Below are 14,681 nucleotides of genomic sequence, written 5' to 3'. Positions count from 1 at the left end.
AAAAAAATCAATTGTTCAGAGTCATTTAAAGATGGCCCTACTCTGAGAACAGCTGGGGACAATGATCAGATTCTATTGCGTGAATCAATTCCACTGCCTTACAATCAATTCCAGGTTATTATTACTGGAGAATGCTGAGTAAAGGATTCAGCAGGGGAGAATTTTTCTCAGAAAATTTACATTTTTTCTCTTTTGCTTTAAAAGTCAAAATAATAGCTATAAACAAGTCTAATTAATTTGAGTTGTGGGGTAATACATAAAAATAGAAATAAAGAAAATCTAGAAGAAAATTCATCCAAAAGTTCCCTTTCTCTCCTCTAGTTTCTAAAAAGTGTATTAAACCCTTGGGGTCATTCAAATCTTAAAATTTTAAGGTCACATAAAACATAGAAAGACAGACTGTAAATAAATCTACATCACAGTGAAAAAATCATGGATAATATTTTATTACATTGTCAGTTGAATCAAATACACTGATACATTATCAGCTGATTCAACTACACTGTTGAAAACAAAAATGAAAAAAGAGAAAACAAAAAAAGGAATAGTTAGCAAATATGCATGGGAAATTATTTAGCTTATTTAAGAATGTGATGTATATTTATAATTCAGTAGGCACAAATGATATGTAGTTAAAACAACCAATGCAGGTAAAAGTGTAGCGTCATCAGGCACTCTATTATTTTCAGGGCAAAAGAGACTAATACTTTGTAATACAGTTTAGAAAAATGTACCCTAAGGTTATAGTCCTGATTCAATTTATTTTCACATCTGCATATCTGAGGAAATAATTCCATCTGATAGGTTATGCTCAGCAGTCCACTGAAGCTTTATTGAAACTACCAGGAAAAAAGATGAAGTTTCTCACAAAAGGTAATTACAAAACATTGATTCACAAGATATTTAGCAGCCATTTATAATGAAGTATGTTCATATAAGATTAATTTGAAAAATCAATAGAATTTAGATATGAGTAAAACTACTTAACAAGCATATATAACTGGGAAAGTAAAATATCAAGGTAAGAATGTCAAGATCCTATTGCTTTTACATTTTTTAACTTTCTGCTTGTAATATGAAATTTTTAAGGAAAAAATTTTAATATATCCCAAATAACTAAAGTGACCTCGAAGCACATTATTTATTAGTGACCATGACTGTATCAGCTCTAACCTGGTTTTTCACTTGAAATCAGCTAACCTGGATGTTCCAATACTGCTTTAACCACCTCTTGGTGTCTCTGCTAAGAATGCCTGTCTCAATTCCGCCTGGAAATCCAACACAGGTACTTGCTGCTGCTGAGATCGCCTTGGGTAGAGCTGACACCTACGACAAGAGCACAATACACATAAATATAAAAGAGATTTGCCTTATATGGATAATACCAAAGAAAATGTGGAGACCCTTACATTTAAAAAGATCCTCAATTAGGGTCAGAGCATTGCATTACCTTATGAAGAGACTATTAAGAAGAAACAGGAGTCTCTGTGTACACAGGAATGTGCAAGGAACAGGATACTTACCACTTTGGATAAGTAGGATACTATTGAAGGAATTTTAAAAAAAAAGTTCTTTTGGTTTAAAAAGCCCTGTATTTGAGTGCCTGAGTAGCTTAGTCAGTTGACCGTTATACCCTTGGCTCAGGTAATGAATGATCGCCTTTTTCAGGAGTTTGAGCCTTGCATCAGGCTCTGTGCTGACAGCATAGAACCTACTTGGGATTCTTTGTCTCCCTTTCTCTCTGCTCCTTCCCCACTCACTCTGTCTCTCAAAATTAAATAAACAAACATTTTTTTAAAAAGGTGGAGACACCATCAGTACCATATCCATTACTCACTTCCCAATCCTATCTGGAAACAATCCTTTAACCCCCAGTAAGAGGAGTGAGGCATTTGCTAAGCCATTTTCAGGAGATGTTAAGACTGTCATCCATTCTCTTACTCCTGAGTAACCACCTGAAACAAGGAACTACCAGGGCCCAGGCTTTTTAGAGTCTCAAACTGTAAACTGACTACCTATTAGTCAGAAGGGAATTCCACAGAAAAGCCCTTAACTTATCCCTATGGATCAGTAATCAGGCTGTGAATCTGATTCTAAGAATGATGAAGAAATGTACAAAGTGTTACTGGCTAACAAAACAAGCATAAAAAGTAATCACCAGCAAGTCTTCCCTTGTTAAGTATGTGTGTGTGATGTGTGTGTATGTATATATATATGTGTGTGTATATGTACGTATGTATATACATAACTATTCCATAGCAGTTAGATTTGGAAACGGGTTTCACAAAAGGTATTTCACTATTTTCCATAGTTTTTAAATAACATTTAAAAAAAATTTAATGTTTTCTATTTTTGAGATAGAGAGTGTGTGGGAAAGGGGCAGAGACAGAGGGAGACACAGAATCTGAAGCAGGCTCCAGGCTCTGAGCTGTCAGCAGAGAGCCTGATGCAGTGCTGGAACTCCTGAACCACAAGATCATGACCTAAGCCAACGTCGGACGCTTCAACTGACTGGACCACCCAGGTGCCCCAGTTTTTAAATAACAGTTTAAACATTCTGTTGTATAATAAAGAATTGTGTTAACCTTTGTCCATGGTTTCTGAGAAGTAACCTCTAAATCCTTGAGTTTACCAAGTGATAGGAGTGTGCCTTCATTATTCGTGGTGGGCCCCTTGGATCACACCTGAATTAATGTTAACAAGATGATTCAGGATAAGGGCTGGCCAAGGCACAAAGACCAACCATGTGATTAGAGTGTGGGGCCTTTGAGCTTGATCTCCTGGGAAGGGATGGCATAGAGTGAGATGGACTTCAATCATAATGGCCAATTATTCAATCATTTCAAATACTAGAACTCTAATAAAAACTATAGAAGGCACACAAAGTTCTGGTGAGCTTCCTGGTTGGTGACCTATACACTGATGTGCTGAGAGTCTATTACATCCTAAGGACATGGACATTACAGATCTTGCCCTAGAAGTCTCTTCAGTTGGCTTATCCTGATTTGTATCCCATATTGTAAACTTAATAGTAAGTATAGTGCTTTCTTGAGTTCTGTGAATCATTCTAACAAATTACAGAACCTGAGAAAATAATGGAAACCTTGAATTATATCTAGCTGTTGAAAAGTTCAGGTGGCCTAGAAACTTTGGGACTTGCAGCTGGTATCTCAATTGAGGGTCATCTTATGGAGAACTGTACCCTTAATTTGTCAAGTCTACATTAACTCCAGAGAATCTGAATTACATTGCCCATGCTTTTAAATTGTCCCATTCTAATCAATGAATAATTAAATCTTTATTTGGGTGTTCTCATTTCCAATCCTTTCATTACCAAATGGCAACTAAGCCCCTGACCTAATAAGGTTTTAAAACATGTTTCAACCAAAAAAAATTTTTTTTGATTCTTTCAACTCCTATTGGAGTGTCTCTTTTGGGTTTAACCTGAAACCCAACTGAAGATTAAGGTAAAACTGAGAAAATAAGATGCAGTACACATAACATTTACTTTGTGAAATGCAGAATGTAAATTTAGAAAAACATCTGAAGGGCGCCTGGGTGGCTCAGTCAGTTGAGCGTCCAACTTCGGCTCAGGTCATGATCTCATGGTTCATGAGTTCAAGCCCCATGTCAGGCTCTGTGCTGACAGCTCAGAGCCTGGAGTCTGCTTCGGATTCTGTGTCTCCTTCTCTTGCTGTGCCCCTCCCTCATTCATGCTCTTTCTCTCAAGAATAAATAAAACATTTAAAAAAATTAGAAAAACATCTGAAAGGGTACAGAAAATGGTCTCTCCAGAAGACTCTCCGGCCCCAATCTCCAAATTCTCTCAAATTTACAGTACATCAATAAACAGGAAAGACATTCACCAGCCCCCAAATCCAAAACTGATTACTTGATAGATCTATTAGAAGAAAGACTAACCATCAATTTCAGGAGTACAAATCACTTAGCTTCTATTAATAGTTATGGTTGGTCTGTGGGATGTTCTGTCTGCAAAGTTTTAGTTTTTATTCAATTTCATTTTGTATCTTGGATGCAACATGAATAGCAATCCTTCATTAGCCATTAGAACTGGTGTACACACAATTTCTCAGGAATACTGTCTTTTAGTTTGGCAAAAGGTGGGATATTTATGGATTATGATTAAAATAAACAGACTATAACTATCAAATATCCCAATCCTGAGAGAATCCTGAGCATATGTACCAGGGCTTAAAGAATATCCATACTGCTTACCCATCCCCATAATCACACACTCTCAAAACAGAGAGAGGTTACTGGGGAAATTACACTATTTTCCCTAACTCAAAATTCCCCTCCTTCATTTTAGCACTCTCTAGTATTTACATATAATATATACAGAAGAAGTCAGGAAATGAAGTTACTTCTTCTTTGAAAGTAACATGTTTCCAAAGATGCAGACAAGAAAATGACACCTAAGGAATGCTTACAGAAGATGAGGAAGAGATTACCTGTTATGCTGGTGCACACTGATCCTGTATAAGATAAGGGCTCTAACAAAATATAACAAATATGATAGAACCATTAACCACTAACAAAAGATCTCCCTCAATAAACCCCCCCCAATACCTCCACCACAATCTCTAAACAACCTCAAATACTTCTAGAGACTCTGGGGAAAATGTCACTTTTTGGGGTGTCTGGGTGGCTAAATTGGTTAAGCGTCCAACTTTTGGTTTCAGCTCAGGTCATGATGTCATGGTTTCGGGAGTTTGAGCCCCTCAACGGGCTCTGAACAGGCAGCATGGAACCTGCTTGGGATTCTCTTTCTCTCTGCCCCTCCCCCACTTGCACTATCTCAATCTCTCTCAAATAAACTTTTAAAAGTTAAAAAAAAGAAAATGTCACTTTTAAGAGTTTTGCGATTACAAAACACATTACTTTATAAGAGAAAATTAACATGGCAAAAAGTCTATTATAAAGGAAAAGTTATATAAAATATTCATTCATAAAATACTTCTTTTCAAAGTAACTCCCCAAATAAAAATGTAATAAAAGAATGAGGTCAGGTAGAATAAATAAAATAGGGAAAATGAGGAAATCATTAGCCTCACCAATAATTTAAAATGTACAAGTGAAAATATATTGCAATATTCCTACAAGTAAAATGTGCAAATAACAAAAATAGGAGACAAAATGCTACTGCCATTTTATAACAGCTTTTAAAAAAAAAAAAGCCTTACATTTGAGGGAGAAATAAATGTAAATAATAATGAATATTAACTTTCAAATTGACTGTCCTTATCTTTGTTTATAATAGCTAAGAAATGCAAAACAGCCTAGGGGCACCTGGGTGGTTCAGTCCTTGAGTGCCCAGGTCATGATCTCAAAGTCCATGGGTTCGAGCCCCACTTCAAGCTCTGTGTTGACAGCTCAGAGCCTGTAGCCTGCTTTGGATTCTGTCTCCCTCTCTCTCTGCCCCTCCCCCACATGTGCTATGTCTCTCTCTCTCTCTCTCTCAAAAATATACAAACATTAAAATTTTTTTAAAAGAAATGCAAACAGCCTAAATATCAGTAAGCTAATTATGAATGTAATTATGTTATCATACCACCCCTCCTCTAAAATTTGTACAATAAGGTTGATTTATATGCAGTGACATACAAAGACCCCCCCCCCAGATATATGATTGCAGAACAATAAATCTTACATATGTAGGCAAACAAATCACAAGTATGCCTTCCTCCTCTCCCTACCATGTGTGCATACACATGAACAAACAGAAAAAGATCTGAAAGTATAGACATCTACATACCTGTGGGTTATCTCCAGGGAGGGAATGGGAAACAACTGATGGTAAGTTGAAGTGAATACTTTTTACCTGAATGTTATGTGTTTTAAAGAGACTATACTCATGTATTTTTATTACTTGTAATTGTGGAAAATAACGAAATTAAACAGCTTTGGGAAAGGGCCAAAAATGCCACCCACTGATACTGTCAAGATTAGAAACAAAATACAAGTTCCAATAAATACTCAGTATGTATCAGGTCATTAAAAATGTTGATATATCTTATATTAAAATCCCCCTTCTGGAAATCTAAATTTAAAAGTGTATCTACATGTAGATATCCTAACTAAGGAGAAGGAAAAAATGTGTACATTTCAAAAAATTTTAATTTTTTTTAATTGTTTATTTACTTTTGAGAGAGAGACAGAGTGTGAGTGGTGAAAAGGCAGAAAGAGAGGGAGACAATCTGGAGCAGATTCCAGGCTCTGAACTGTCAGCGCAGAGCCCGATGTGAGGCTCAAACTCACAAACCATGGAAGTCAGACACTTAACCAACTCAGCCACCCAGGTGCCCCATGCATTTCAAAATTTTAATTGGATAAATGCACTAAGCAAAAATAAAAATCTGAATATTGCCAAGTATAAATATAAATTAGCATTCCATCAAATGCATAGAACATTTTGCAAACATAGAAAAAGTAGTTTAGTAACAACATAAATAAAACAGGCATGATTTAAATATCAAAGTTGAAAGATGTAGAACTTAATGAAGATATAATCCACATACACATATGGGATAAAAAATGCACTTGACTAAATTTTTGAACAGAAATTAGTACCACATGTTTTAAGAATAATTTAACCATTTTGCTATATTTTCTATATTACAGTCCTATGGTTCTTTCATTAATAAATTCATTTCAATACACCCTCATTGCATTATACTTTGTTCCAATTTGAAAAATAATTATGACCTAAACTGGTTCTCAACCCAGAATGTACTCACTCTTGGTTGCTCAGTGAGGCTGTCCTTCTACGTTTGACTTGTACTTCCACCTCTGGTACGTGCTGCTCCGTGGTCCGTCTCAGGTGTAAGCGGTCCCTGAAACAGAAAGCGGAATTTATTTGATAGACTTCAATAACTTTAAAATAACCACTTAAAGGCTTATTTAGAGCTGTATTTAATATGATGGCGATTTTAAAGTGCTTATAATCTAATTAAAACAAGGTACAGTAGTGGTGTGCTTGGGTGTCTCAGTTGGTTAACCATCTGACTTCCTCCCATGTCATGATCTCATGGTTCCCGAGTTTGAGTCCTACATCAAGCTCTCTGCTGTCAGAGTAGAGTCCCAAGCACTTGGGATCACATCTGCCCCTCTTTCTGCCAGCCCTTCCGCCATTCTCTCTGTCTCTCAAAAAAAAAAAAAAAAAAGTACAGTAGTAACATACATCAATTGTGTCTCAATAAAAATGGGGGAAAATAAACAAGACAAAATTTAAATATTAGAATACCTTCCAACAGTCAGGATCTATCCTAAAGCCACTTTCCCCTTTAGAAGCCCTTTAATGTCAGAAAACAGCACAGTGTGGTGGGGTGAAGATGATATCAGTTAAGCAAAAATAAAGTATTTCCACTTATTTTTACATGTACAGATTAAAACTTTACATTCACTGAAATACATTTATATACACTGACCTACTCACTACCCATACCTGCATAACCCTGAGAAAACAGCAATGTTGATTTCAAAACTAGTCTGAAAATATCTTTTTAGGATAGATCCTGTAGAATAGAATAAAGCATAAAGCTGAAAATATAGAATTTCTACTTAAGCAACTTCCTATGCAAATGCTGTTTTCCTAGGATTTGCACAATAAGAGATAAAAGGGATGCTTAAGCAAAAAATACGTAAAACCAGTAGAGCTACCACCATCTTATGATTTGCAGAACAGCTCACAAAATGGCTGCTCAATGGATCTAAGCATGAAATCTTGCACTTGGTATTCCATGTTAGAAACTACAGGAACCACTCCTAAAATTGCAATTTAAAAATGTTAAATCAGAAATGATAGAAGGAAAAACATTTTATAAAAGTTACGCAACATAATTATTTGAAAGCCAGAATTCAAAGGAAATAGCCCCAAAGCTAATTCTCTGTACTCTTGCTATTTTAAAATTCATGTTAGAACCAAAGTAATACAATCAAATAGCTTTCTAGTAAGCCCAAGGTGTTTTATTGCTTCAAAAACTTTAATGTTCTAACCAAGCAAGAGAAATCATTTAAACATCACATCTGTACATCAGATTTTTAAATGATAAGAGTATATAATTTGATAATAACAAAACTCCACTTCAAAATGGGTGAAAGATTAGAACAGACGGCTTTCCAAAAACATACAAATTTACATTAGCATGAGAAAATATACTTAGTATCACTATAGTCATTAGGGAAATGCAAATCAAACTATAAACACAGCACTTCACACCTCAGGAGTGAAGGAGGAGGTGGAGAAATTGCTAGTCAGACCATGAAATTGTGCAGCCTCTGGCACTTCCTAAAATTGTGAACAATATAGTTAACATTTGACACAGTAACTCCACTCCTAGAGGGAATGAAATAAGAAAACATTAACTTGAGTGTGATTGTTCTTAGCAGCATTAATCATAAGAGCCAAAAAGTGGAAACAACCCAAAGCACAACCACCAAAAAATGGATAAACAAAATATGGTGTGGTATGGTATATTCAATACAATGGAATGTCATTCAGTCCCAAAAAGGAATTAAGTATTTACTGATGAAACATGGCTTCACAAATATACTTAATACAATATTATATTAAAATTATATAATAAAAAGGTCTATGTTCATGGACAATTATGATTAACCTAATAGTATAATTAAGAATACATCATTACCAAAAAATTTTTTAAATGAAAATGTTCAGCTCCTTTACCCCTTCATACCAGTTGCTCAGCATGAAAGGATCTGAGTTCATTTAAGAAACAGCATACGAATTATTCAATTTTTTGAACCCATTTGTAAAGATACATGTAAAATCATCTATAAGCAGATGTGTTTTGATAACATTAGAAGTTTGTTCTAAATATGCATACATGTGTTTGCATTTATAATCTTCCTACTCCATTTCCAACATAGAAACCAGCTTTCAGAAAATAAGCATTTAAAGGAAAAAAGATGGGGTGCTTAGTTGGCTCAGTTGGTTGAGCATGCAGGTATGGGACTCTTGATTTTGGGGTTGTGAGTTCAAGTCCCACGTTAGGCATACAACTTACTTACAAGTGATCAGATCACACAATGTTTTTCCCAGTAGCCTAAACACTGTCAAATATTTAATATGCCTTAAATCCTACCAAAAAAAAAGAAAAAAAACTTAATAGAAATTCAACTACTAAGATCTCAAGAATGAAAAATAAAAGAAAATGTGAGGTCATCTCAGTCTACAGATCTCATAAAGAAAGTCAGTTCCTCTCAAACAAAACCCATGGTATCATTAAAAAGTAAATTCTAAGCCATCAGCATTCAGGAACTAGGAGGCAAAAGAAATCACTTCCTTACCCAACATTTGTTAGTGAAGGAGACAACCTTAACCATCAACAACTCTTACTCAAGCTTCCTGGCTCTGGGCCACAAAAGAGGCGGGGATAAAGGGGACCCGCAATAAAATCCAAATGGAAACTGAAGATCAAAAACTTCATTGTCCCTGTCAGGTTGAGACAATACTCATCCCCTGATTACTTCAAGGATTCTTCCTAAATATATCTGAGCACAAGAGTGCAGTGTCAAAAAGAAACTCAAAACAGATTGAAGATCTAAATGTCAGACCTGAAACCATAAAATTCCTTAGAGAAAACATAAGCAGTAATTTCTTGGACACTGGCTTCAGCAACATTTTTCTACATGGGTCTCCTCTGGCAAGGGAAACAAAACCAAGATTAAACTATAGGGCTTGCACCCAAATAAACAGATTTTTCACAGCAAAGGACAACATCAACAAAACAAACAGACAATCTACTGATTGCATTCTTGGGGAGAATGTAAACTGGTGCAATCACGGTGGGAAACAGTATATAAGTTCACCATAAAATAAAAATAGAAATAGCTTATGATTCAGTAGTTCCACTTCTGAGTATTTACCCAAAGAAAACAAAAGCACTAATTCAAAAAGACACAGACACAGGTACGCCTGCGTTGACTGCAGCACTATTTTTAATAGCCAAGATATGAAAGCAACCATATAAGTATCTGCCCATAGACGAATGCATAAAGAAGATGCAACATATATATTCACATACAATATTACTCAGCCATAAAAAGTAAAAATTTTCCATTTTTGACAAGATGAATGGAACTAGAGGGTGTTAATGATAAGTGAAACAAGTCAGAGGAAGTCAAATACCATATTATTAACAGCACTATATGGTGAAAGATGATAACTACATTTGTGAACACAGCACAACATATAGAGTTGTTGAATCACTATGTTGTACATCTGGAACTAATAGAGCATTCTGTGTCAACTAAACTCCAATTAAAAAAATTAAGAGATTAATTTTGAGGCCTTGACATCTTACATGTGGAATTTTTCAAAAACAAATCTGAGCACATTTAGAGTAAAGGGGAGAAATTAAGATGTAGCATCACCACATATACAGAAAGTATTTCAGCAAAGAAGCACTGTACAGATGCACTAGGCAAACCAAGTTAATACAAAATAATCTCGAAATAAACCCAAACCAGACAGTACTTTGCCCTAGATAGCAATACAACAATCCCTGGACTGTTTCCTCACTTTAAACCACAGAAAGGGTTCACACTGCCTGATCATTTTCAAAATGATTTTCAAAAAGCCCACATACTTAGCCAAATATTCAATAGGCTCAGCAGAGACCTTGAAACCTCAGAGGTCTTTCCAAAGGGATCCGCCATATTGAGATCCTAAGCCTGAGTGAAAAACTACAAAATGGCTGACCGGTGTAATACACACTCATTTTGCAAATAGCCAAAATGATCAGAAGTTAAATCAAAATATAGTTATTTGATGCTGTATGTATATACAAGTAGGAAAAATGAGCAACAAAATTCCAGACTTCTGCTATTTTTAAAACTACTCAAAAAGATTCCACAACAAGCTCTCCAAGGCTTCTGGATTTACGTTTTCCTTAATTACATTCCAACTCAGCACAACCAGACATATTGTTTGCGATAGATGAGGGGAAAAAAACGAAAGAAAAGAAAAGAGAAGAAAGCCCATCAAAATCCTGCGAAGAAAAACAGTATCTTTGAAAATGCCTCCCACAAAAGGTGGAATACAGAATACTAGAATAGTTACTTTGTTAATTGTACTTTCTCACCAAGTTTTCATAGTAGCTCCAACTTCAAAACTGATCGATCAAAAGTATCACTTTAAAAATAAAACGGGGGCAACAATTCCCTAATTCAATACTCATACCCCCGTAGCATTCTACTCTTCTGATGCTCTCCTCTGTTCTTGAGCACACGAAATTTACAATTCTTAGCTCCTAAGAACCCTGGAGAAGCCCTGATGCCCGGTTTAAGGAAATTGTCCATTCAAGCAACATCACGAAAGGAATATCCAAAGATTAAGAAATAAAACACACTCTTAAAGGTGATGCAGGTTTAGAGTGATCAAATCTGGAAAATGGAAATCAAATGTTATAGGAAGGAGAGTTGTTTAAGGGGTTACTGAATCCCCTCTGAATATTAACAACAATTAGATTGTTCACAATACAACCTAGGGAATCTATGAAAATGAAAAGCTGGGCCTTTCTAAAAAGTCAGAAAACAGATTTAAAAATCTCCTGCACCAGTAGCACTGTGGATCATAGGATGGCTTTGCCTTTCTTGCCCTCCAGGCCCCCATCTCTCCTTTCTACAGCACCATAGAAAGGCAGGGGCACAGCTTGGCTGCCAGTCCACGCAGGCATAGAATATACAAATCCTTTGCCTCATTGTCCTCTCCTGTTGGAAGTGACCTTATGGGGAAAAGGGGGGGGGGGGGGGCTCAAGGTACAGGCTCAACAATTCTGTGTCCTTCCCTCAACCCACTGCAGCACAACAGGGAAGGAGCAGCCATTACAGCGGACAGGTGAAGGGAGGTGGTAGCCATCCCCACCAGGCGGAGGCTGCGCAAACCCCCTCCTCTGGTGCCCGCCCCACTGCAGGGCAGAGACGCTGTTTTCTGTTGCGCCTGCGCATCCCAAATCCTGCACCCTTCCCTACTGCAGCACTTCGGAGGGGGTGGCTATCTACTCTTGCCCGCCTCCTCCCCTTAGCACCACGCTTTGAGGATGCCGCTGAAATTGCCGCGCGGCAGAGGCTACATAAACTACCCCTCCCCCCCACTGCGGCACTGGGGAGGGGGTGGCTGCCCCCTACCCTGTCGCGCCTGCGCAGATTTGCACATCTGCAGCGGCAGCCATCTTTGGCGAGTCGCACAATGCTTGTGACGCGGCACTGGACCCCTAAGAGCCCCCAAGCGACTTTCGAAAACCTTACTCCGAATGCAGAAAATCAATGCAAACAGGAGACACCTCTGCAGTATTACAGCCCAGAACCTGCATGACTCTCACAAAATTCATAAAGCAAGCTCTGCACACCATATCCGTAATCTTACACCAAAACCACAAAAACGAGGGACTATAACAAACATTTCTTCAGCCATCCCTTCAGGTGAGCGGTGGGCAGCAGCAAACACTTAAGACTGCCTCAGGTCAGAGAAAACTGAATGTTCTCCCTTTTCCTCAAACTGAGGGCTGTGGACCACTCACGGCTGCATCAGGCCTTCACCAAATTCCCTGTCCACTGTCTCCACCCCAACGCCCCCTCTTACCACGCTCACTCTACCACAACCGCGGCGGCCACTCGGCCAAAGCTCCCACAACCGCGGCGGCCACTCGGCCAAAGCTCCCATACACCACCATCACCACCCCCACTACCATCCAATCGCCCCCCTCCCATCAGCAATAGCATGGCTGCTCCGCCGCCCCCACATATAATATACCCAGGTGGGTCACCCTTTTCAATGTGCCACCCTTTTTGTATCACCCTCATGGCAGCCACCCCCGCCGTCCCTTCCCACCACAGTCCCTCCCTACCACCACCATGACGGTCACTTGCTGCCCCCGCCCACCATGGCCACCAAAATCACCTTGCTCGTCACCCTGCCATCCCCTCCATTATCACTAAAACAGTGGCCACCTCGCTCACCCCCAAACCAACAGCATGGCCACCATGGCGACCCCTTCGCTACCACTGACACCATGAACAGCCCACCTTAAGCTCCCTCCCACTACCACCATGGCGGCCACCATTACTAAAACCACCACTGTGGACACCTCACCCCAAATACCCCTCCTTACCACCGCCATTGTAGCTACCCTGGTACCCCGCCCCCCCCATACCACTGTCACTTTTACCGTATGTCCTACCTTATCGTCCCCTCCTTGGTACTGTGGACTCCCCACTGATCCTATCCCATCATATCTTCCCCTGCCTTTCACACCACGGCCATCACAATGTATCCTCCCAAACCACAGTCATGGCCTCAGATCTCAAGGACAAAAGGCCACTCTAGAAAGGATCTGATGGGACACACTAGAGTGATATATACCAGCCAAGACACAACACGACATGGACAGAACACTTTCCGAGGAGGTACAACCAAGCCTCAAACCCTCATTCAGTTCCCCAGAACAAAGAACCTTAGGGCCCGGATTCCGAGTATATACAACAATACTCCCAAGTTCGGCAAACTTGGAACATTGAACAAACCAAAATGAGTATTTCCCAGGCTGTCTCTAAGGGAAGACATCCACACAGCTGACCTGGCCCGCTCCATCGCGCTGCTAGCCGCTCCTCAGAACAGACCTTCAGGCATCTCCGGCGACCACTCCACTCTGTGTTCCAGTCACTGCGGCAGGGCTAATCACACCAGTTCCACCTGCGCATGCGCAGCTAACCACCCCTCCGACTTTGGCTGCGCAACCGCAACTGTTTGCCGCAGTGCTGAGGTCCTGCCGCAGTGCAGGGGTGCCAGCGCCCCCGCCAAGCGGAATCGTCGGGGCCTGATTTCTACTGCACTTCAAATAGCCAAGGCGCTAGCGCCTTTTGAGAACACCATCACCACTCTGAGTTTAATGGCAAGGTCTCTCTTTTTTAAAACATGTAAAATGTTGAGGAAATAATTCTCGGTTCCCCAACAAATCTTTGTAGGCACCATGGGCCAAACAATCCTGATTTACAATCACCTTCAAGTCTTCCAATAGGACAGGTCAGAAATGCTAATTTGAAAAAGTTAAATCAATGCAAAACCACAGTCAATGCAAATACGCTAGATAATTCAATCTGTCTAAAAGAAAAGAAAAAGATATTACATTCATTATTCAAATTTGGTGGGGTTCCCCCCCCCCTTTTTCTGCTTTCTACATTTTTTCAAATTATGAAAATTATGCCAAAACAATCATAATGTAAGTAAACTCTCTAATACAGAATGGATAGGTAATTAAATTGATAAAGTTGGCTACTCATTTCTCATAAAACAAAAAATGAGCTTGGATCCCTGAATAAAACAAAGCCTTTACTTGGATACATTGAGATTTTTACCAATAATCAGTGATAACTGGAGTGGGGAAAATATCACTCTCATACAACACTAATGAACAAGTACATACAATGATTTTCTTTTTTCCTAGTAACACTCTGTCTACAGATTTAAGGCACTCATTGGTAACTCCAAAATTGCTACGTATGTATAACATGGAAAAGACAATGCTAAGATGAGAAAGCAAAGGAAAGAATCCTGAAGCTGTATTTGCATAGTATTTTACATAGCTTTTCCATTTTCTCAATTCTCCACATCAAAAAAACTGAGGCTGAAGGTGGGCTAA

The 14,681-nt window shown here is 38.7% G+C and overlaps 1 protein-coding gene across 1 annotated transcript; it reads right to left on the bottom strand.

Moving 5' to 3' along the window:
• Nucleotides 1-422: 422 nt before the first annotated feature.
• On the bottom strand, nt 423-13,753 carry SNURF (SNRPN upstream open reading frame). The gene is made up of 3 exons (XM_053888805.1): nt 13,620-13,753; nt 6,759-6,854; nt 423-1,326 (listed from the first exon to the last, which is right to left on the bottom strand). Exons 1-3 carry the CDS (start codon nt 13,631-13,633, stop codon nt 1,221-1,223), a joined length of 216 nt encoding a protein of 71 aa, XP_053744780.1. The 5' UTR covers nt 13,634-13,753; the 3' UTR covers nt 423-1,220.
• Between the last annotated feature and the right edge of the window lie 928 nt (nt 13,754-14,681).

This window comes from Panthera pardus, unplaced genomic scaffold (assembly GCF_024362965.1).
Source record: "Panthera pardus isolate Hobbes unplaced genomic scaffold, ASM2436296v1 HiC_scaffold_24, whole genome shotgun sequence".
Taxonomy (NCBI): Eukaryota; Metazoa; Chordata; class Mammalia; order Carnivora; family Felidae; genus Panthera; species Panthera pardus.
Note: the sequence above shows the minus strand (reverse complement) of the source record. Positions and strands in the feature narration are given on the sequence as shown.

Coding starts and splice junctions, on each gene's coding strand:
- SNURF (XM_053888805.1), bottom strand. Junction 1,327..6,758: donor GCCTCACTGAGCAACCAAGA/GTGAGTACATTC, acceptor CTCTTGTCGTAG/GTGTCAGCTCTACCCAAGGC.